We start from the raw sequence: 24252 nt of genomic DNA, 5'->3' as shown, positions 1-24252 counted from the left end.
TATTTTTTTTAAACAGAATGTGTTAAGGGATAAAATGTCAAGGTAAAGTTCCTGATCTTAATCCCATGCTGTTTCAACAGTCAAGCTGTTTGAAGTCCCAGACTAAAGCAATTTACTTTTATAGAAGCTGGTATTTTCAATTTATCATCTTCCCATCCTTAAAAAATTCTAAGCTTTCCTATGCTTTAAAAATGTATTTAAAGACCTTCAAATATTTTCCTCACCTTAAGTTTACTGCAAAAATTCCTTTTCTAAGTTTCATAGAGCTTTGAAACAAAGATCCTGACAAATTAGAATATTCACATAATTTGATTTTGGTCTATACAGTCTCAAAAAATTCTGACTGGTAGTTTTTGACAGATATTAACAAATATAATATTTTCATGAGCAAGCAGCAAAACATTTGCATCCAGGTATTACAAATCACAGTTGACATTTTTCTGTCCTTAAGCCAACACCAAAAGTCATGGTTAACTTCGAAGGCAATTTTATGATCAGCACAACATCACACCTTTACCCTTTTTGCAGCTACATTGACCCTATGGCATTAGTGATTGGAGATGTTTCTTTCTCTCAAGTACCATGACAGGTTCCACCAGAAAACAGAGATAAATATGCAGTCACATTTCAAAAGGGTTACTGATACACGGCAGAAGCCTAATAGGAAGGAGACATTAATAACAGCTCAGAATTTGGGGCCACAACATCAAGTTCAAAATATCTCAGCCTTCTAGCAGCACACAAGAAGTAAGAAATATCCTTTTGTGGATGGAGGAGTGGCAGGAAAGCACCACAGTGCTTGTCCTGGAGGCTGCTTATTTTTAGAGGAAGCTGAATGGACATAAAGGTTCCAAAGTGAAATTACCTAAACAAGACTAAACAGAACTGTCAAGGGACTCTCAGTCAGGGCATAGACAGGTATTCCAAGTTAAAGTAAACCAGAAGGCTTTTCAAGCACACACATGCTTTAAAGACACCTACCATGAATACTCCCAAGGACTCTGACAAACTTGGTCTAGTGGTAGGAATGCCCATGGCAAAGGGGTTAGAATTACATGATCTTTAAGGTCCCTTCCAACTCAAACCATTACATGAAAATACCTACTGTAAGCATTGTGTTCAATAGAAAATACTTGCAGGAAAAGGCTCTCTAAATAAACCAAGAGTCTTCACATTGCCCTGTTTTTTACTGGGATAGAGTTCATTTTCTTCACAAAGAAAATGGCCAGTGTGGGGCTGTGTTTTGGATGTGGGCAGAAAACATTTCATTTGCTTCATTGTTGATGAAAGCAGAGAGATGCTTTTGTTACTATAGGGTTTAAAGAGCCAAGGTCTTTTCTGCTCCTCACCCTCCACCAGTGAGAAGGCTGAGGGTGCACAAGGGGCTTGGAGGAGGCACAGCCAGGACAGCTGACCCAAAGGGTATCCCATACCATACATCATGCTTAGCATCTAAAGCTGGGGGGAAAAGAAAGGCGGGCGATGCTCAGAGTAATAGCATTTGTCTTCCAAAGTAACCATTATGCTTGAAGGAGTCCAGATCCAAATCTGGGAGGCAGATCCAAATCTGCCAGCCCAGAGAAGTGAGGCATTAATTCCTTGTTTTGCTTTGCTTGTGCATGCAGTTTTAAATTGACCTATTAAACTGTCTTTATCTCAATCCATAAATGCTCAGTTTTATTCTTCCAATTCTCTTCCCACCTCTCCAAGAAAAGAAAAGGAGTGGGCAGCTGTGTAGTGTTCAGTTTCTAGCTGGGATTAAGCCACAATATGCATGATTAAAAAGAAAAGCAGTCACAGAAGCAGGTTAATTGCCAATAGGATCTTGAAGTTTAGCCTACAGGAAGGATTAGAAAAAGAAAACTTACACACATGAACACTTCTTTCTACAAAACAGGGAACAACTTAATATTCTAGGAAAAAAAAAATCGAAGTTTTCTGATTTGTGTTTATATTTCCAGTTTTCAAACAGACCTCAAGATGCCAAATACTTCATCAATTTCTCCTTATCATTATCTTCCAGGATGGAAAAAATCTAAGACTCCTCTTTTTATTTCACTACTACTTAGATGAACAGATCCCCTGATTTCAATAGCAAAATGCTGCATGCTTCTGAAAATGAACTTAGAGATCTACTTACTATCTGTGGATTTATCATAAAAAAACTGCAAACACAAAACCAGAACCCTACATCCAATTTACACAGACTACTTTGTAGGTCTCAGTGTCAAAGACGAACATAATTTACATTTCTTCTTCTAACAAATTAAAACATGAGATCAGCAACTACAGATTAAGCCACGTGGCTCCACCTTTGAACAGATCATATTCCAGACTGACTTACATGCCCCTCATATGAAATTACCCTTTAGAAGTAGTAGAGCCTAGTTAATAATTAAAACAGTGATAGCTAATTGACACTACCTTGTGCGTGCTTCACTAGAACAAAAGGACTGCACCTGGTTAGGACAGACAGATGAAACCCACAGGGAATTCACAACATTCCATCAGGTGTGCACATCTTAGATGTACATCTATACATCACATACCTCTGGCAAAGCACAGACAGATTCCTAGCAAAATATATTTTCACAACTACAGGAGTTATTAAGATGAATCCAGTCAAACAATTATATTCAACAACGTACTTTCGTACACATTTCTGTCTTCCATCATTCCCTGCACCTTGCCAGATGGATGTGAAGCTCTGCTCAGATGAGCAGGGATAAGTGATGGTGCTGAATCACCAGGATAAATGTGAAGGCTCATCAGGGAAATACAGGCAGTGTTTCTTCCAACATCTGCATTTTCAGAATCAGACTTAACACACAAATGACCTAGCAACACACATTTCAGTTTCTATACAATAGAATGTACCTCAGCAGAGTGAATTTTACCATTGATAGTCTACGTTGTCATAGCAAAGAAAAAAAAGAATCACTTGTTTCAATTTGAGCTCTTTCAACCAATGCTATTAAGCTCCCCATTACCACATGTCAGTGAATTTGTCATTCAGCTGCAGAAGCTTGAAGAACAGACACTGAAAAGGATCACCAATCTACCTGTCTTTTACTCATTTCTTTTCTCTTGCTTCATTACATAGCATATCCAAAAATTACTCTGTAGAACAGATGAACCTCTGCTCTGGCACAGTGTAGCTATTGTTCTGGTATGCTGCAATTCATCAGGATATTGGATTACTGGCATTCATAGTGGCTTTTATTCTTGGTGCCCGCAAATCTACATTTTACACTGTAAAATGTAAAGGCAGAAAATTATTCCAAATTAATGTTAAAACTGAGAAGAATGAACTATCATGGCTTCCATTAACATGGAATATGAGTCTTCCTGCTGTGTCATTAATTCTGAAAGCATCCAATTCTTTCCGCCAATCTGACTGATGCTACCAGAACGAGATGCAGCACCAACACAAACCCATGGAATTGCTATAAACACTGCATTTGATAGTCATCATTAAAAAAGCACAAATGCCCTGATATTGCTCAGTATGTCAACAGCTAACTATCCACAGACACAAACATTTGTGAACAGAGACACAATGATTTGTGAATTCTGGAAAATGCTCACATTCTCCAAACAATGGCTTCCTGGGACCAATAAATAAAAGTTCTGTGATTGCACAGCTGGCATCTTTGAATTAATTCTGTGTTCAGACATTCACATCCCTTCCACAAACAGAAGGCCCATACATATATGGCAAGCAGGCATAGAGTTGGACACAGCCCCATCATATTCTGAATTCTCTTCTGGATGGGGGATCTAATATTTGGTTATTGAAAAGCTATATTGCACCACTTGGGCTATGTGGCTGCTTCTAGAAACTCATTTATCTCTGATTCCATCCACGCAAGAGAAAATACTTCTCCTACTGCTAGGTAGCATTCTCCTACTATTTTTTAACTTTATACCTGTGTGTCCTTAGCAATGTTAGTTTAGATCACTTTAGCACTTATGCTTTACATGGCCATAAATGGCACTGTTATACACTAGCATTTTTTAACAAGCATTATAATCAGGATTTAGTTTTGGGGTATTTTTTTATTTCTTTGTTGTCTCACCTTACAGGGACACTACCCAGTGATGCAGAACACACTGCAGCTTCACAGTCATGAGGAGTAGACTAACACTGCCCTTAGGTGCTGAGAGCAAAACCTCACAGCAGTGCTGTCTTGCCTGCACTTCTGGCATTTACTGCCCATTGTTCAAAGTTAGCCCAGAAAAAAAAAATGCAGTAGCAGATATAAGCTCCCTAATTAGAGGTGAGTGCAGAACAGCCTCACAGCCTCTCCCTTAAGTTTACCAGGCTGTCAGGTCAGCCAAGCATCACAGTGTAAATAGATGGTCATGCTGTTTTGGAGCTGCTGTAGTCAAACAGGACACCCAAAATAAACAAGCCCCATCAGTGCAGAAAGGCTTACACACCATGGATAATCCTCCTGAGTCAACAGCAAGATGCTTCCTTGGTCTTAAGGCTCAGTTATCTGATGAAATTAGTTCCAATAACACAGCATGCAAAGTAACAGAGGAGAGAGCTTGGCTCTGTACAGGAACTGGTGTAGAAGCATGCTGAGATCCATAAAGGTCCAGTAAGACTTAATAGTAAATTACCAGTACCCATACTCATATATTGGTAGCTCCCTAAAGCAAGTCACAACAGTGGCCTAGCACTGATTTGTGTCTAAGGAAACCTATATAATCATTGTGATAAAACCTGCAGAGAAAACAGTAATTGAACAACTTCTAGCTGAAAATCTCATTTATAGTATATTTTAAACACCTGCCTACATTACTACAACAACAAAGCTCAGTAAGAACAGGGTTACACTTTGAGTACACCTGTCCTAAAGGCAGGGTCTCCACAGGCAGCTTGTTAGAATACAATCATTTAATTTGACATCAGGCATCCTTAACAGTCCAAACTTGCTCTAACGGTGGCTTTCATCTCTTGTTGCTCTGAGGCATTTTCACCTTTTCTAACCCTCAGTTCAAAATGCATTTTAGTTCTTAGGATAGCACACTTTATTTCAAATAAATACACAGACAGCTTAGCTGTTGCCTATAACATAACTCTCTCCCCTCCCTAAAAAATCAACACTGGTAGTCTTGAAGGGTGGGAGGAATCCATCAGTAGCACCACTGCTGGAATATTTCATCCCTAATTCTGGAGCCTTCCCTGCATTATCAAATGGCCAGCTTTTTGTAACACACACAAGCACAAGGAGCTAACAGATTTAACTCATCAATGAACTGATGTTTAGAATAGAAAATGACAACTCAAAACCCCCTTTCTAAACAGTGACTGAGTGAGGAGTAGAACAAACAAACCACTGAGGCATACCTGGTCCCTTTCTTGCTCTCCATCTGCCCTTGCCCTTTCTTAGATATCAAAATTATATACTAAAACATGCATCAAGAGTCTATGTATGCACAAGGGTTACACAGAGAGTGCTCACATTGCCCTCTGCTGACCAGAGCCCAGTGCAGTCCAAGTGCTCTCCAACACACACACAGTGTGGAGGCACAGGTGAGCTCCATACCAGTGCAAGAGACACCTCCTGCAAGGCAGAAATCACCAAGGCTTTTTCAGAAACAAGTTTTAAAGTCTGGGGTTTCTTTTCCTACCTGGTGATACAGCTTGGGAAGTGGGGGCAGGAATCAAATCAACCACATATGCCAGTTGCTTACCATCACCTAAATGTTTTGCTGATTTACACTGCATTTGTCAGCACTTTTTCCTCACAGTTGGGCATATTAATGAAATACCAGGGACTGCAGACAAGGTGGAAGAGGGGGAAGCCAAGCAGGAAAACAGAACTGAGAGGCACTGACTACTACTTTCATGTTACCTTATCTGCAAGTCCTTCCCTCTACTAGTTTTACAAGTTCTGTCCTTTTACTTTTCAACATGAATGCATAGAAACATCAATCAGGAGGAGATAAAAATAATTCTTAACATCTCCCCTTCTTCATCCCCACAATAAATAAACTCCTTTTAAGTGTCCACTTCTACAACTTGAGGGGGAGAATCACCTTAGGCCACAGTTTACAGACATACTTTAGACGGGAAAAACGACAATATTAATTTAGGAAGCAGCTCAATAAGTTCAACTAAGCTTATGGAGAATCCACATGTTATATTAAGAGTCCATAGACCACCTTTCTGACACTGGCTTGCTATAATGTGCATTTAAGTACCTAAAGTGGACATAAAGAGATGCAGACTGGGGTTCTTGAACTGGGGGAAGAAGAAAGATTTCTGCTACTGTTTCTATACTCACCCAAGGCCCAGTAAGATGCAGATTCCAAAGGCAGAGCACTACTGTAGAGAGCATGGATATACATGAGGTGAATCATCAGCTCAGCCAGGCACCACCAAAAGAAAATACGAATTATGCCCACAATTAAGATGATGAGATTGGTCTTCACACTGAAAGCTTCTTGTCTCCTCATCTAAAGAAGAAACCCAAAGAGGTTACCTGGCACAAAACTGACCATTTTACTCAAAATGAGTACTTATCCTGGGAACTTTTGACTACACCATTTGGAAACTCCTCACACACTCTAGAGGGAGACTGGTCTCTCCATTCTCAATCTCAGTAAGCAGTAGAAACCAACAAGAAGCCAAATGTGTATGCACATTGCACCTAACTGTTGTAAAAAAGGCCAGCTGCTGTTAACCTGAGCAGAATCCAGACGTGAGACTTTAACTCTTGCAACTTGACCTCTGGAGATAATACAAAAAGATCAAAGAAACTACAGCTAGGAAGAAGATTTTCCAAGCAGCAGCCCTACCAAACAGGAACAATGCTGCTTACTCTTAAAATACCTCCAGCTTCAACCAACTGCAGAGAATCAATGACTTGAGGACAGTTCTTAATTTTCCTCCCATAGCATTGCCAAAGTCAGCAAGATCTACAGAATGTGCTGAGAAAATGGAAGTGCAAGCTAAATATTCAATAAGGCAAAGCTTGTAGTTGACAGTCTTCTCAAGAGGCTCCAAACTCTTAGACTGCAAACTGCAGTAAACACATGGGCATATTATTATTGCACCACCTTTCCACAATAAGAGAGAATAGAATCAAAAACCAGAAACATAGGATTGCCTAAAAATTCAGTCATGTGTTTCACATCCATTATTGTGTGCACCATTTCCTTCTCCAGTCTCTAACTGGCCACAAAAATGCACATACAAGAGAAGCAACCAACTCATCTGCACAGGCCCTCAGTCCCAAGCACAGCACAGTTAACATGCACACTCATTTGGAGGGCTCTTTGACAATGTGAAAGCTTGGACACTACCATTTCATCACAGGGATTTGCACAACAGCCCTTCAAACCCATGTCTAGGGCTGCTATGCCTTACTTCAACCCAGCAATTCCACAAGGCCAGTGACAAAGTGGCAGTGGATGCCAATTGCCAGAATTGCTATTACACTCTCTGGGTCATACACCAGTCCATTGTCTCCAGCTCCAGAATTTCTGCTTTCCACTGTGCTCAGCAGGAACCCTCATCCCAGTCTCAGCTGCAATTAAAGGGTTTGAGAATGGTCTCTTACCAGAGCATCAATAAAGATTCTCTTTGTATTGTGCATTTTTAATCAACTGCTGGGCACTGCATCCTTGGAAACCCTTTTCTGATCTCATCTGCCAAGGTAATAATACCCTCTGCTCAGGTAAGAGCTCTGACAATAACCTTCAGCAAACACATTAGGCTTGTTCAGCTTGTTCCATCTTCTTCATGGCTTTAACTACACACATCTGTACATATTTAAGGAGAACCTTCTGCAAATACAGACATATTATTCTCAATCTTTCTTTTTCTTCTTACACCAAGAATACATGTGCTCTTTGCATAGTTCTTTGCTGAGCCATATCAGGTGAGCTAAATTTCAAAGCAAGGCTCTCCCAGTTTTTCCTATCAGCTATCCCCAAGCTGTTTTCAGCTTGGAATCTCACAGGTCTTCTGAAACCATCCTTGGAAAGAAAGTACAACTGTCCCTCTCCTGGTGTACAAGGATTTAGTTGGAATTTAACACACTTCAGAAGCTACAAAACAAAAATTAGTAAAAAAATACTACCTCAGTTTCTATGCAAGTCTATGTGGACTGTTCCCACAATATCCAGCCCAAGGTAACAACATTCCACCTTGCATCTTCCAAAGCAAGTGAAAACAAATGAGCATAGGACTTTTCACTCAAGGATCCACTGGAATCTAGTTTCACTTTCATAAAGCCCAGTATTTCCTTTGGCTTCAACAGAAAATTCCCAAATGTAAACAGATGCAAGCAATCCCTAGGCTTCTATGCATAAACTGAAAAAGCAGTTTTATGGTTTGAAATGCTCACTAATCTACTTTGACACAATAATTTTAACTATAGACATAACAGGTTGTGATGCCACTTCTTACTCAAGTATGGAAGAAAATATGGAAAGCAATAAAGGATGAAAACATGGACTTCTCCCATCATGTAAAAAGCAGGCTTGAACAGAAGCCTGCAATGGACTAAGAAAAGCATTCAGTACAGTTTGTGAGTCTTATATTTTAAACAAGCTGCTCAGTTGAAGCAAAGTGCTCCTAGTAAGTCATCAGCTGTTTTCACATCAATGTGAGGAGAAATTGGAGTTTTCAGGAACTCCCAACACAATCTATCAGCTTTCTGTGGCTCTGAAATCCATTTCAGAGTTAATAGCAAGCTTATGCTGAAAACATTAGTTTTATTTCACTTGATGAAGAAGAAAACAAAAAACCAGTCCAGAAGCTGCATGCTAAAATTATGAACACTCTCCAAATGTAACAAAGCATGTCACTGGCTCCCTGGTTGGAGGTATGAATCTCATGTCAGACAAGAGCATCATGTGAGGCAGAAGAACTTGGGGAGACAGGCTTGTGTTAAAAGCTGATATACAGGACATTACAAAAGTTCTCATGATTACTCAAAATTGTAACATTCCTATAGTATTATTTCTTGATTTTATAATTATGTGGAAGACAGCTTTAGACATCCAAACAACAACCACTGTTACCTGTTTACTGAATTCATCAAAATTGACGAGGGGTCCATTGTGGAACGTAGGATAGTAAAACACATAAGCCAGCATCCAGGGGAAGGAGTGGGATGACTTCTGGCTGGGTGCATGCCAGCAGTACTCCAGGCTGAAGCTGGTGCAGAACAGGCAGCGGACAGACACCGTGAAGAGCAGCAGATAATACTCGTTTTCAGTGTCGTACCACCTTCTCTGCAAAACAAAACAAAGCCAGGTCATGATGGGGCAATGCTGTGTTTTCTCTATGGCAAGACAGCAATGTCTACTCAGATCTCAGCTTTTGGGGTCAGCAGCAGCAGCAGGAAGAAACTAAAGCCAATAGCAGCAGGAATGAGAACCTAAAGTGAACAGCAATAAACACACGAACAACAAGCACTGGCTTTTGGTGGAGAAAGGTGCTCCACAGCTACTGCAGCCAGCATAAAGAGACAACAGCTTCGTTTTAGAAACACATCAGGCTGTGAAGCAGGACAGCAGGAGAGCTCTTCTCACAAAAATGAAACATTATCTACCTCAGATTTAGTCCAGTACTACAATATTCAAACCAAAAAGCCAAGGGACTACTAGGGCTTAAGCTGGATATAAGGAGAATCAGTCATTCCTGAGAAAACTTCAGGCTGGAAAAATGTTACTACTGAGCATTTATTGATTCTTTGACACTTGGTATCACACATTGGCCAGCAACAATCCAATCATGGCAAAAAACTTGGAAGCATCAGCAAATGTAGCTTGGCTGACTGACAATTTGTATTGCACTGGCCCTCTCCTCAGCAGAGCAAATCACAAAACTGATGACACCACAAAGAGATTCTACACACTCACTCCCCCTCTCCCTGAACATCAGGGCAACAACCCTTATAAAAATGTCCTGGTTTTCCCATTAGTCCAATAAAATACAACAGGACACTTCCTCATAACTGGTTAACAGTTTTTCCATATCTGTACTACCCAGAAAAAGCCACTAGACAAGGAGTAAAACTGAGCTTGCTTACAGCTAATTGATGCAAGTAACTCATTTGGTACAGCTCAAACTGTAGGATAAAGTCTCCCTCCCAGCAGAAGTCACAGGCACCAATAAGTACAGGCAAGCTTAACTGAGTAACTCCTGGATACAAACCCAAAACCCAGCACCTTAAATTGGCATGACCAGAGTTCCAGTGAAATGTGTTTAATAAAGCACTAGTGAAGTATTATTATACTCCAGCTCTACTGAATACCACTTACACGTTAATGGACACACTTTTATTCCAATGCACTGGCCACCAAGATAGAGAAATGTGACTTTAACTGGAGAAGCTCCAGCAGGAGTCACTGCAGTGCTACTGCTAAGGATTCCTCAAAGCAATCCCTGCTTATATCAACTGAAGGCACAGTAGGCTGCCATAGAGATAGACGCCACTATAGACAGCCATCACCATAATTAATTTGATGTTTAATTAGTCCTTCTCACATTACCTTGGTTTCTTCCACAGCTGGTATGCGTAAAGTGGCCAGGAGGACAAGGGAGCACAACCATGACAGGAGTGACAGCTGAAACTGAGCCACAGCAAAGGAAATAGCTGCATGTAACAAAATGACAGCAAAGCCTTTGATTCCCAGTAACAACCAGCAGGCAGCCATTCCATAAGCCATCAAGCACCATGGTTTATACTGTCAGAAAAAGAAAAGTTAACAATCTTTTAGTTTAATTATTTCTAAAGAACAAAAGTACTCAATACCTGTGCTGCCTACACAGGTTCTGCAGTGAACACAAATATAGTCAACAAGGTGAGGAACACACATGAAAAAACCACAGAAATCCAACTGTAACCCTAAAAGTGAAAGGGAAAGTATTTCTGTCGTAGCATCACATGAAAACCAGCCTCCCTAATTTGAGGGAGAGCATAATTTCTTCCTTTCCTTCCTCAGACTAGCAGGTGTGACACCACACACAGATAATTTCCCATAATCATACAATCATTTAGCAGTCATGCCAAAACCCAAGCAGCCATCACTTTACATACTTCCATCATAAAGGAACAGCTGCACCCCTCTTATGTGTACAAATCAAACAATGCTGTTTAATGGCTTACAAGGCAGAGGCTTTTAGAGGTTGGAGGCTGAAGTCTCCAAACATTAAGGCAACCAATCCCCCCACACAATTCATACCACAGGATGAGCTTTACTACTGTCAGCGGCCTCACTGCAAAGCTTCCCACATCCACAGTAAACAAACCCATCAGAAACCCCCACTGTGAAGAAAAGCCCTACATACCTTCTCCACCAAGAGCCTGGAGATCTGTGATACCAGCAGGTGACCAGCCAGAAGCCAAAGAATGCGTTCCCTTCCCCATTCAACCCAGTAGCTCCACTCAAAGTCCATGGGGTCCTGTGGAACAAAGGGAACTGGTCACTATGCGTATCTGGCCAAAGGAATACCTCCACAATAAAATTGCTGTGTGGTACCCAACAGAACTCCCACATTGCAGGAACACCACTGCAGCAACCTGGTTGGCTCACTTGCAGCAGTGAACTCGGCATCATTTTCACTTCCAATGGGGCAGTTCAAGGAAACAGAGCTTTACATGGTGTAGTGCCTCCTCAGCCCCACACTGGTGCTGAAACTGAGCAACTTCAGCTCTCCTGAGGGATTCAGAGCAACTCTGCTCTGCCTTGGAATACCAAGAACTTCAGTAGAAAGGTACTTTGCTGGAAGAAAAGATTAACTCCCCATTTCAGCAAAGTCTAGTTGCAATTAGATGGAGTTAGGTCAGCTGATAAAAATTCAGATTTTTATCTAAATTAGGTAAGAGGGATCAGCCAGTAGCCCCACGTCCAATACAGAGCCTTACTAAAAGTTCATCTCAACTGCCTTAAAGCTTTCTAAAAAGCACATATCAAAGGTCCATTACCAGCAGTGATGGGAGGCCTAAACACCAAAACACTTAAACAGACATGCATTCCTGCTTTTGTGTAAGCAATCCTTAAGATTAGTTGGATTATTTGCTTTTGACCTCACAAACTTTTGAAGAAATGCAAGCAAGGGGGGTAGGCATGCGTTTTTTAGTTTGGGGTAGAGGACTGCCAGTTTCCTTACTGTTTTAGTTCTGGGTTTTTTTAATACCAACTCTGTTTCTTTAAGACTTTACACCTTAAAATCTGTTCTCCTCTATGCTGTACTACAGGCCAGCCAAGAGAAAAACATGTTAATTGACATCAACCATTATCCAAATCACCCAGTAACAAGAAAAAAGGGGAGAAGGCTGCAGGAAGTGTCAAGGTTGATCAGAGTTTTAAGGCCAAACACTAAAATATAGGGTTATCAAGATCCGTAGCAAAGGATAAACACTTAAGCCAGAGATCAAGAAAAGGAACAGAACTTTGGTTATGATTCTTAGATCCAGACACACCCAGCCAGTCTCTCCTCCCCATCAGAAACATCACACTAAAATTAACTACATATATATCCAATTCTGCATGTTACTATAAACTTCTAAAGCTAAATCAGAAGCTTGGATGAGCAAAGGGCATGGAGACGTGATTATTCCCACAAAGCAAGACACTGTCACCCCTCCTACCTTTTTTAGCCCCCGAAAGAGAGTCCCTGGGTCCAGCCCAAACCTTCTGTCCATTGCAGCTTCATACTCTGCAGGGAAGAGCAAACCTTTGATAAGGACACAGCAGCCAGAGCAGGAAGAGTCAGGGATGGGTTCTTTGCTGCTCAAGAGCAACACCTTCCCACGTGGTCTCCAGCAGTGAGGACACCCATATCCAGGGAAGGGCAAGTTCTCCACATCACTGCTCACTAGGTGGGGGGCCCATAGAAATGGCACAGCAGTTTCCCAGAACCAGTGTTTTGATTCCCCCTGGCAACTGGGACAGTAGCAGCAACCCACCTTTTAGCACACAAGACCTGCACTAATCCTCACCCACCATTTTCCAGAACTGCACAGTGTTTCCCACTAGAGCAGAAGGGGGACACACACCCAAGAGTGGCCAGCACAGCCAAAACAGGGAAAAGCTGCTCAGAGAAGCTGCCTCTAGAGCCTGCTGCCACCACATTTTGCCACTTCTGCAGAAGACTTGCTGGGTGCAGGACCATGGGTGAACAGCTCTGTATCCAGTTACAAATACTAAAAACTACATGTACAATATTTACAATTACTTTCAAATACCCATCACCTATGTTAGACAGTGAGCTTCTACTCTAAACCAATCTAAAAGTGCCAACATCACCCAGAAGATAGAGGCCAAGAGGAGGAAGGAGAAAGGCTGGACATGCCCAGATTTTTCCATCTTGCCCCCTGAGCCCCCATTCTAAAAACCCCAAAAATCTATTTTTCACGCTGTGATAAATTCACTATCATTCTGCTTAAACTTTCGTGGCTTGTAATTCTTCATGTAAGGTTGGTAATTGTTTTTCTAAAGGCTAAATCAAAGGCACAGGGGTCTTGGGCTCTATGCCAAGGTCTCTGAGCCCCCAGGGCAGGAGCTCAAGTTCTCCAGGGCAGCCAGAGGAATTTCTTGGGTTCTGACAACAGAACTTCTTCCACTCTGCAAATACCTTTCTGGCACTTCTGTTCTTCCCTTGAGGGCTTTCAAAGCCAGGTAGAGTCATTAATGTAGAACTTTGTTGATTAAAGCCTAATAAGATGCAATATATATTCTCTGCAAAGCCTCTCTAGCTTCTTATACTTTTATAATACAACTTTTATTTCCATTTAAATAGCAATGTGCTATAACACAGCTTCTTTTCATCTACAAGTTGTACTTAATTTGTTTAAAATCCCACCCTAGCTCTGCAATACACAGCTCCCCAGCTCCAAACCAAGCCACCACAGCAGCTACCAAGAGGTTATACAAGGCAGAGGTAGGTGTTTGGAAACAAGATGACCACAAAACTCTCCAGACACCCCAACCATTGCTCTGAGTCCTGGACGAGAGCTCCAGGCAGGGAGGACCAACTTGCCCTAGGGCCTCCCTAGGTTCAGACCTGGCAATTACCATCCGAAGGCACAGCTGCTCCTGAATGACCCACCTGCAAGGGGCTGCTGGTGACCAACCAGGGAAAACAACACAAATCAAACCAATTTCCCTGAACCTTCCCTATCTGAGTAGCTGAGCTTCAGAGGTCTCCCTCATCTTTTCCGTGACAGCCACGTCCGAGTACAATATTACCGAGGGCAGACCTGGCACTCAAAGGCAAAAAAGCGCTGGGACAAAGCTCTCTGCTCAGGTGGCATCTGCCTACTGCTTCCTCGCATAGAGCAGGCTGGCAGCTGGGAAGGACACAGGGGCTCCTCGCACAGGAACAAAGCAGAAACCGACCAAAGAGAACTCCCACCGAACAGCCTGGCCAGCCACGAGCGGGAAGCTGTGCCGAGCGAGCCCGCCCACGTCGCGCACTTACTTCGGGATACTTGGTGCGCCTCGTAGAAAGCGTAGAGGTGGGAGCCCACGGTCAGCAGCCCGTAGAGACACAGCTCCCAGGCCGGCAGCAGCATCGGCACGGAGCTGCTCCCGCCGGCCGCCTCCCTGCGGGGAGAGAGAGACGGGAGCGGTGTCCTGGCGGTGGTCAGACGAGCACCGAGCAGCGGGACGCTGGGCACGGCACCGCGGCTGCCGGGCCCGGGCTCAGGGGCCGCCCCGCTCCGCTCCGCCCGCAGCTACCGGCAGGGCAGGCGAGCCATGCCCGGCCGCGCCGGCTGCAGAGGCCGCGGGTCCAAGGGCTCGGCACGGCCCACGGGACCCTCGGGACAGAACCAGCACCGGATCCCGGCCGCTCTCACCGAGCCGGGACAGACGGGAAGGGAGGGGAGACGCCGCTGCCCCTTACCTGAGGAGGGCTGCGCGGCCGGGAGAAGAAGGAGCGGCAGCAGCGGGCTCGGGCGGGCTGAGCGGAGGCTCCACACCCGCATGCGAGAGGGCGGCCCCGCGCCCGCCGCTCCCGCCACTGGAGCGACCCCGCGGCCGGCCCTGCCTGGGGGCCGCCCCGCGGAGGGACGGCAGGGGCGGGGCGGGGCGGAGCTGCCGGCGCTGCGCGCCCGCGGCCGAACGCTGGGGGGCGCTGCAGCCCGCTCGCCACGGGGTGTGCACGGCTACAGGGCCCGCGTAGGCCGGTACGGGGTGTGCGTACAGCACACGGAGTAGGTACACAGCCACGGGGGTAAATACACAGCTAGGGGGGGTAAATACGCCCATGGGGTGTGAATACACTTATAGGGTGTACATACACAGCTACAGGGTGTAAATTCACAGCTACGGGGGTAAATACACCCATGGGGTGTGAATACACTTGTAGGGTGTACATACATAGCTACGGGTTGTAAATACACAGCTACAGGGGTAAATGCGGAGCTACGGCCTGTGCATTCACCCACGGGGTGTAAATGCACAGCTATGCGTGTAAATAACTTATAGGGTGTGCATATACCCACAGGGTGTAAATATACATTTATAGGTTGTGCATACAGCTACAGGGTGTAAATACACAGCTACGAGGTGCGCATACACCCGCAGGGTGTGCATACACAGCTACGGGGTGTAAATACACAGCTACTGGGGTAAATACACTTAAAGGGTGTGCATACTCCTACAGGGTGTAAATAGACAGCTACAGGGTATAAATAGACAGCTACAGGGTGTAAATACACAGATACAGGATGTGCATACAACCACAGGATGTAAATATACAGCTACAGGGGTAAATACATTTATAGGGTGTAAATACACAGCTACGGGGGTAAATACACGCCCACAGGGTATGCATACACAGCTACGGGGTGTAGATACACAGCTACGAGTTGTAAATACACTTATAGGGTGTGCATACACCCACGGGGTGTAAATAAACAGATATAGGATGTGCATATAACTACAGGATGTAAATACACAGCTACAGGGTTTAAATACACTTACAGGGGCTGCACAGCCACAGGCTGTAAATATACTTATAGGGTATGCATACACCTTCAGGGTGTAAATACACAGCCACAGGGGTAAATACACAGCCACAAGTTGTAAATACGCTTACAGGGTGTGCATACACAGCCACGGGGTGTGCATACGCCTACACGTGCACACACATCTCCAGCCTGCTACAGGGTGTCCATAACAGCCTTTCACAGCCTTCTCGCCCACTCTCACCAGAATACAAGGCACAATTATGCTGGGACACTGTTTTTACCATTATCAGGCACAATCTGATAAGTCAGCAGGTCTGAACAGCGCCACCAAAGCAAGAGCATGAGGCTGGAAATGCTGGTGGTGGCAACTCCCTCCTGGATCAACCTGTATTTTAGCAAGGGCTTCCTCCTCCTGGCACTGCAGACATGACTAATGAACCTCACTGTTCCTAGAGTTAAAAGCACACTGACTTTCCAATCCCAAAGGTTTGAGCAATCTATGCTCATCTGATCTTGCACTACGTGACTTTTAATCCTCTCTGTTGCTGAGATCAGTGGTGTCATATTTTAATGGGGGAAAATACTTCATATCCCAGAGGACATTTTCTTGCTAGATCTTTTAAGTTCCTCTTGCAAAATAATATTTCTGTTCCCCTGATCACCTGGTTGCACCCTCCAATTCCTGTTTCTGGATCTTTGAAAGCCAGACTTCTCTATGATACTCCAGGTGAAGACATAGAATCAAAGAATCACAGAATTATTAAGGTTGGAAAAAACCTCCAAGATCATTGAGTCCAACCTTTGGGCTGAATACCACCATGTCAATTAAACCACAGTGCTAAGTGCTACAACCTGTCATTTCTTCAACACTTCTGGGGAGGGTGGCTCCACCACCTCCCTGGGCAGCCAGTTCTAATGCTTAACTAGCCTTTTCATTAAGAAATTCTTCCCAACCTGAATCTCCCCTGGTGGAGCTTGAGGTTTTGTGCTCTTCTCCTGTCAGGAGTTGCCTGGGAGAAGAGACTGACAGCTCCCTGGCTGCGCCCTCCTTTCAGGCAGTTGGGGAGAGTGATACAGTCCCCTTGAGCATCACCCTTCCAGGGTGGACACCCGCAGCTCCCTGTGCTGCTCCTCACAGGACTCATTCTCCAGACTTTCCACAAAAGTCTGCCCTTCTCTGAACATGCTCTAGTGCCTCAACACCTTACTTGTTGTGAGGGGCTAAGAACTGGACGCAGCGCTCAAGGTGTGGCCTCACCATTGCCCAGTACAGGACAACCACTGCCCTGGTCCTGCTGGCCACACTATGGCTAGTACAAGCCAGGATGCCAATGGCCCTCTTGACCACCTGGCCACACACTGGCTCTCAACCAGCACCCCTGGATCCTTTTCCACTGGGCCATTTTCCAGCCACTCTGCTCCAGTCGGTTATCAGTCCCATCAGTACAAGGAGTTGTCTTCCCTATCTTAATCAGAAATGCATCTCCTAATATCTCCAATAATTGTATTTGTCCATCAGAGCCTCTGATAATCTTGAATGATTTTTGCCTTTTCCTCCATTTTTTCTTTCTGCCTGTCTTTGCCAGAGAATGACTCACTTTCAGTTTATGGTGTCAGTTGTGATAGCCCTTAGATATATGAATTGCATTTACTCTGTGAAACTGCTGTAAAATCTCAGGCTTAGGGATGTTCTCCTCTATGATGCCCAGATGCTATTCTCTGCTGACAGTGCTCCCCCAGTCTTTTGTCCTCATCGAGTTACTTAGTACCTTCCCCTCAGCCCCGCCAAAAAAAAATCTGACAACAGACTGCATTACAGCACCAAACCAGCAGTCCTGAACTTGTGAAAACATTTCCAAAGCACTGCAGCTGAGTTACAGCCACTAAGGGTCAGCAGAGTTTGTTTTTCCTGCAGTTTTGTGGTTTCTGGTCACCTGTCTGAAGCCGGCACAGACACCAGGCCCTCTAGATGGCTGCATAACACCAGCAGTCTGCCAGCTGCAAAAGGGAGTGGGTACAACAAGGCACAGATTTTACATCAGGTTACTCTGAAAAGGACATCTTTATCACTAGTTATGTGGTGGCATTCAAGAGCCCTGCATGGACCAGGTGATGAGTTACCCTTCCACAAGGGTCACTGCCAAGCCCAGTGAGCAGGAGCACTGACAAACTTGACAGCAGCCCCAGCTGGAAGACCTCACTGTCTGGAATTCTACATTAGACTATTATTTTTTCCCCACCCTTATTCATGCTATTTTATATAATACAATATGACAAGTCTCAGTGAACAAGTTTGCAAGAGTAGGTGTAAACTGAGCTGCTGAAAATCACTGGCACAAATACCTGTGCATTGACACGGCCCTCACGGTTTTAGATGGCATGAATGAAAAGCAAGTTCTACTACTCCTGTAGTCACTGACAGCAGTGCAATCTGTAAGCAAAAACTCTAGGAAAATGGCAGTAGAAAGTCCTATTTGTCATTTGAGCAGCAATGAGGTAACAGGTATTATGTGTCTCTTGCCCTGTGTCTCAGCAGCTACTCAGGCCTGGCCGCCTCTTCAAAGCATTTGCCCTTTGAGAGGAAAGCAGTGTTATTCTGTGTATACACAGCAGCTTTCTCTGAGGCCAAAATTAACAATCAGCCTTAGGCAGAATGATTATTTGTGATGGTAGAGATGTTTTCTTGATACAAATTAGAAGCATCTCTTCTGTTTGAAGGTTTGCACTGTGCTTACTCATTTCCAGAATGGGTGCAGTGTGTCTTCCCCCTGCCTCCATGAACCGAGGGTCAGGCATCACTAGCAAAGAGTCTGTTCCTTGTAGATGTTGATGTCTCCTTTTTTAACTTCTATTACTTCTGAAGCTGGCATAACACCTGAGTTGTGTTTGACCAAATGCCATTTGGTCAAAGTCTCCATTTCTTATGTGGCAGGTTGAGATGTGGTTATCAGGAACTTAAGCAAAAGAAATCCAGAATGAAAAAGGACAGAGGTAACAGGAGGCCTTTTAAAGAGGCCCTTACTCTTGCCTTTTTATGCAAGGTGAGCTTTTACAAAACTCTTTATACATAATCACAGAATGAGTGAGGTTTGAAGGCACCACAGTGGGTCATCTGGTCCAACCTCCCTCCTCAAGCAGGGTCATCCCAGAGCACATTACACAAGATTGCATGCAGACAGTTCTTGAATTTCTCCAGTGAGGGAGACTCCATAACCTCTCTGGACAATCTGTTTTCAGTACTTTGTCACCCACACAGTAAAGAAGTTCTCCCTCATATTCAAGTGGAACTTCCTGTGCATCAGTTTCTGCACATTGTCCTTGTCCTATTGCCTGGCACCACTGAGCAAAGCCTGGTCCATCTTCTTGACACCCCTACTCCAGACACTGACAGACATTGATGAGCTCTCCTCTCAGCTGTCTCTTCTCAAGCCTAACAGGCCCAGTTCCTTCAGACCTTCTTCAAAAACGGTGCTCCTGTCCCTTAATGATCTTTGTTGCTCTGCTCTAGACCCACTCCAGTAGCTCCACATCTCCCTTGGTCTGAGGCACCAAGCACAGGGCACAGCACTCCAGAAGAGGCTTCACCAGGGCTGAGGAGAGCCTAGTTATTTATAGGGCCTCATCATGGCCATGGATAAAAGGCAAGGTGGGGTTCTAAAAGGCAATTAAGTGGGAAAATGAGGCATTTTGCAGCTGGGAAAATAAAGTAAATATCAGATTTTTAAGGAAACTGTTTTTTGCAATTGTTGTTGGTTTCACATTGGGTAAGAAATCAAAATGAGTATTTATCAACCCAGCAGTGGATTTCTCAAGGAGGCTAAAGCATAGGGCTTCTCACTGGTTTTATTTTTTAATATAAAGTCCCAATGGGGATTGCATGCCCTAGAGCTTTCTCTCCCAGGCTGAGATCTCACACATTGACTCAAGACTCTTGTTTTCATTCACCCTCTGGAAATCACACATCAATGCCCCCTGCATGCAGCATCTGAATGATGGGACACAATCAGGACCCACTGAGAGTTTGCAGGTTAGAATTTCAGCAGCAGATAGGAGGCTAAGCTATGTGTATTTTGGAGAAATCACCACCATGTCAAGAAATCTCCACATAGCAAACCAGCAATATTAAAACTGGAAGATTGAAATATATGAAAGGTATGGTATGTACAAAGAGAGCTAAGTGTGTCTTCCAATAACCAAGTTAAATATGACTTTAACTCGGTTATTGGAAGACACACTTCCAATAAGAAGTGGAGGTTAATGTGAACCCCCTATCTGGAGATCTCAAGCCCAGAGTTATGGATTATAGGGAGACAATGTGCAAGTTTATCCTTTTTGTCTTTTTTGGCTTGGCTTAATGAAAAGTGGACATTACACTAGGCTGGCAGCATTACAGTGTCCCATCTTTAAAGGCTGCTCTTTCCTCTGACTCCCAGCCCTGAAATGGGCTCATTGTGAAGTGCCAGTCATTTTTTTCCTCCTCATCTTTAGCCATATTTATGTAGATAGTGTTTATCTAGATAGAGAGCCTTACAATTCACAAAGTTACTGTTTCTGTGCAGATTTAATGAGTCCCCTATAACTTTGAGAACTTGCTTCATGCTCTGAGACTGGAAAAGGATCTTCAATCTTTTCATTGGGAATTCATAAAATTGCTTTTGGAAAAAGTATAGTAAATTATTACACTATTGTAACTAAGCAGCTCAATGTTGGATTCATGCTGAACATCTCAGAGGCATCTTCATCAATACACTACCTGCTTTTCTTAACTAAAGCCCTGACAACTGCAGCTTCTGCTCAGAGCCTTTTAAGGGATTTCTTCACTGACAAATTCTTCCTCCCATGAAATGACTGTTGTAAGAAAGGTTTGACATCCTTGTTCTCACCATGGATGCAGAGACCACTTGTGTGTGGGGGCCATACCAGGGGTGAAGTTTAACTGTGCTACCTTAATTGTGTCTGAATGATAGCTCGTCATGTTTAAGTTTCTAAGTGTTCAGCTATTAAACACAAAGGTGGGTTGTTTTTTTTTCTCCTCACAATATCCCTTAGAACTTACCCAAATTTATGCGAGAATTCAAGGGAGTTAATTATATGAGATGCAGTAAAAAGACCAAAACTTGCCCAAATTATACTCATTGAAATCTTGAAATCAGTGAACAAAGTCCACCAAAAAGACAGGAGAAGAAATAGATGAATTGAAATGCTTTAAAAAAAAAATCTGCACCAAAGTGAAAACAATAAAAAGACAATTGGATGACATGAAGTGCAAGGAAACAAACCTTGCCCAATTGATCATCATTGAATTCACAAGATTTCATTTCTTTTCACAAAATTAAGAATGGATTGGAATGAAATGAAGTGCAGGAAAATGAAATAAAATTTATAAAATAATGTATTTTTTGAAAATATTAGAAAACTGAAATCTCAGTGTATAATTTCCTTTCATGAAATGAAAATGCTTCATTTTATGAAGGGGAATGGAATCTCAAGATTTTAATGACTACCATTTCATTAAGTTTCAGCTCCTTTCTTCCTTCATTCTATTGCATTTCAATAATTTTCCTTTTCATAAGTAATTTTCTAGTTTTCAATTTCATTTCCTTTCATTATATTTTGTTTCCTTTCTTTCTCTTTCATTCCATGATTTCTCATTTCATTTCCTTTCATGTAGTGAAATCTCAACATTTCATGAAACGAAGCGAAATCTGCAGATTACAATGAGTATCATTTCATTAAGTTTCAGTTTATTTCACTGCTCTTTACTTCATTCCATTCCATTTGCTTTCACATCTTTTCAGATATTTTTTTTTCACCCTAACTGGTAATCAAGCTTGGGCCTGTGGTTTATGTGCCCATCCACTTGCACAGGCTTAGTCCTAAAGGTCTGGGGGCTCCAATGTTGTGAGCCTCCAATGATCCTGCTGGCATGAGTTTCCCAGCCCAAGTGTCCCTGGAGCTCTAGGCTCTTTTCCTCTCTCAACCCCACCTCTAAGTCTTATCACTGGGACAGTGGTCCACATCACCATGGGTGGTTCAGACTAGAATGATGTAGGAGCAGCACAGCTGGGGCCCTGCCTACATTGCCTTGGCATGCCATTTCCAGCCACAGTGTGCCTGGAGCTGTAGGCTCTTTTACTCTCCCAATCCTAACCCAAACGACAGCTTGGCACTGTAGCAGAGATCCCCCTCTCCATAGATGGCCCAGATTAAAAAGTGAGGAGACAGCAATGTTGGCATCTTGCTGTGGTGCCCTTGCAATGCTGTTTCTCGCCCCACTGTCCAGAGACATAGATCCTTTTCCTCTCCAAATCCTAACTTCAACTCTAGCCCTATTGGCAGCTTGCCAGAAGTCTTCACTGCCACAGGTGGCCCAGATGAAGAAGTGAGGAGACAGCAATGTTGGCACCTTGCCGTGATGCCCTTGCAATGCCTTTTGCAAAGGACAGCATCCCTGGAGCTGTAGGCTCTGCAGCTCTCTGACCCCTACCCTAACAGCAGCTTATCTCTGCTGTCAAGATCCCCATCACCAGAGCTGGACTGGATAAAAAAACAGTACAGTGAGCAATCGTGGTACCTGCCATGATGCCCTTGCAATAACTTTTCTAGCCTTAGTGGTATCTTTCCATCACCAGATAGTAGCTGTATTAGAAAATGATATGAAAAGTAAGTCAGCGTGAAAAGGAATGTCAATGAAAAAGAAAAGCAATGGTTCCTGTTTTGAGGGATAAGACTAGCTGGAATGTAGAGCTCACAGAGGACACAGCAACTGTCTGTGGATCCAGTCCTGGTACCCACAGAGACAAACTGCAAGGCTGGGAGTAGAATGAGCTATAGAGAAATGCTACAACTAAGGGAGAGCACCCTGAGCTGTGGCACAGGGTGAGGAAGCTTGTTTATAACATGGACTTCTTGACCGTACCAAACTGGTACAATCACCTTTTAGTCTTACACCTGTTCTCATGTAATTGTTATAAGTCTATAACCACAGCACCACCAAAACTGGACATGAACTCCTCTGGAAACATTTTCTGCCCCTCAGTAACACTTTGGCAGGCAGGTGGGTGAAGAACATAACTATTCCCTGCTTCAAACTACACTTCTCCAGATTAATTATTTCCCAGCTAAGATTTTTCTAGTTATCAGAGGGAAGCTTTTTTTTTCATGTGTTCAGATAGGAACATCATGATGTTCTAAATTATAGTGTTTCATACATATAAATAGATCTACTAAGTATGGATCTGCTTTTCTTCATCTGGACAGACAGGCCTTAACTAAGGAGAAGTTATTTCTTCACCTGGCAGCGAAGAGGTACATTTCATCAAGAACACTTATATGATGGGGTTGCAGGAATGATCAAGTTACTCTTGGAGAGAAAAAGTCCAGGTTCATAATGGTCCTCACAAGCCTCATTTGGCCATGTCTACCTTCTAAGGGAGTTGATGTTTGAATTGGCATGGTACCAGAACAATTTGATTTTGAAGGTGTTAGGTGTTAGGCTCTGTCCTGTATAAGAGGTAACTCTCATATATCCAAGCAGCCCATTCTCCCATGGATATCGACACACACTGCTCTCACAGGGAAACCAGAACTGTGTGGACAAAGCTACTAAGGAGAGGATTCCCATCCAGTTTCACCACCAATACACAGGCACTATGCCCAAAATATCTGGTCCTACTGCAAAAAAAAAAAAAAAAAAAAAAAAAAAAAAAAAAAAAAAAAAAAAAAAAGAGAGAGCAAAGGTATGGTAGCTACTAGGGACCTTTTAGTCTCCAGGCTAGAAAATAATTTGAATTAATAGAACGTGAGAGCATACTCAAGTTTTTTCTAATTTCATTGCTGTATAGAACTGATTTGCTCAACTGAGACTTCTGTCTTTGAGGAAAGAGTCAATGCTACCAGCCCAGCTCTCCCAGGCAGCCTTACAATAACAAAACACAGAGCGTGTTCATTAAGTAAGAACATGAAAATACCACCAGGTGAGCAAGCAGGTTGCAGTTTCAATAGTGTTTTCATCACAAACATTTTGAATTCTTTTAGTTATTATGAAAAGCTCTTTGACAGTGTAATTTTAAGTAAATTGTTCTGTACTAAGCTTTTTTATTTATTCTTTAAAATTTCCATCATTGGATATTAGCCTCTTCAAAGGAAGAGCAAGTTGTCAGAAAAAATGCCTTTTTCAGAATTTAATGAGAACATTTCTTCTTTCTTTTCTCTTAAAAGGATTATAATGTGATGGGTGAAATATAAAGAATAATTAGCCCCATTGGAGAGTAAGTTCCAAACAATATTTTCTTTTTACACA

At 43.2% G+C, this 24252-nt stretch overlaps 1 protein-coding gene across 2 annotated transcripts in view; it reads right to left on the bottom strand.

Annotated features, from left to right (window-relative positions):
• Positions 1-24252, bottom strand: part of HHAT (hedgehog acyltransferase) — a 191610-nt gene that overhangs the window by 132823 nt on the left and 34535 nt on the right. The window contains exons 1-7 of one of the 2 annotated variants that reach the window (XM_064709042.1): positions 14882-14979; positions 14456-14580; positions 12624-12691; positions 11321-11434; positions 10522-10716; positions 9046-9258; positions 6300-6471 (exon numbers count right to left, since the gene is read on the bottom strand). In XM_064709042.1, the coding sequence (XP_064565112.1) occupies positions 6300-6471; positions 9046-9258; positions 10522-10716; positions 11321-11434; positions 12624-12691; positions 14456-14549 (856 nt within the window). In that variant the 5' untranslated portion in view covers positions 14550-14580; positions 14882-14979. Of the gene's footprint in view, positions 1-6299; positions 6472-9045; positions 9259-10521; positions 10717-11320; positions 11435-12623; positions 12692-14455; positions 14581-14881; positions 14980-24252 lie in introns of those variants that run through there. The other variant, XM_064709041.1, reaches the window with a different exon arrangement.

This window comes from Zonotrichia leucophrys, chromosome 3, assembly GCF_028769735.1.
Source record: "Zonotrichia leucophrys gambelii isolate GWCS_2022_RI chromosome 3, RI_Zleu_2.0, whole genome shotgun sequence".
NCBI classification, from domain to species: Eukaryota; Metazoa; Chordata; class Aves; order Passeriformes; family Passerellidae; genus Zonotrichia; species Zonotrichia leucophrys.
The sequence above is the reverse complement of the archived record's forward strand: the minus strand, read 5'-3'. Positions and strand labels throughout refer to the sequence as shown.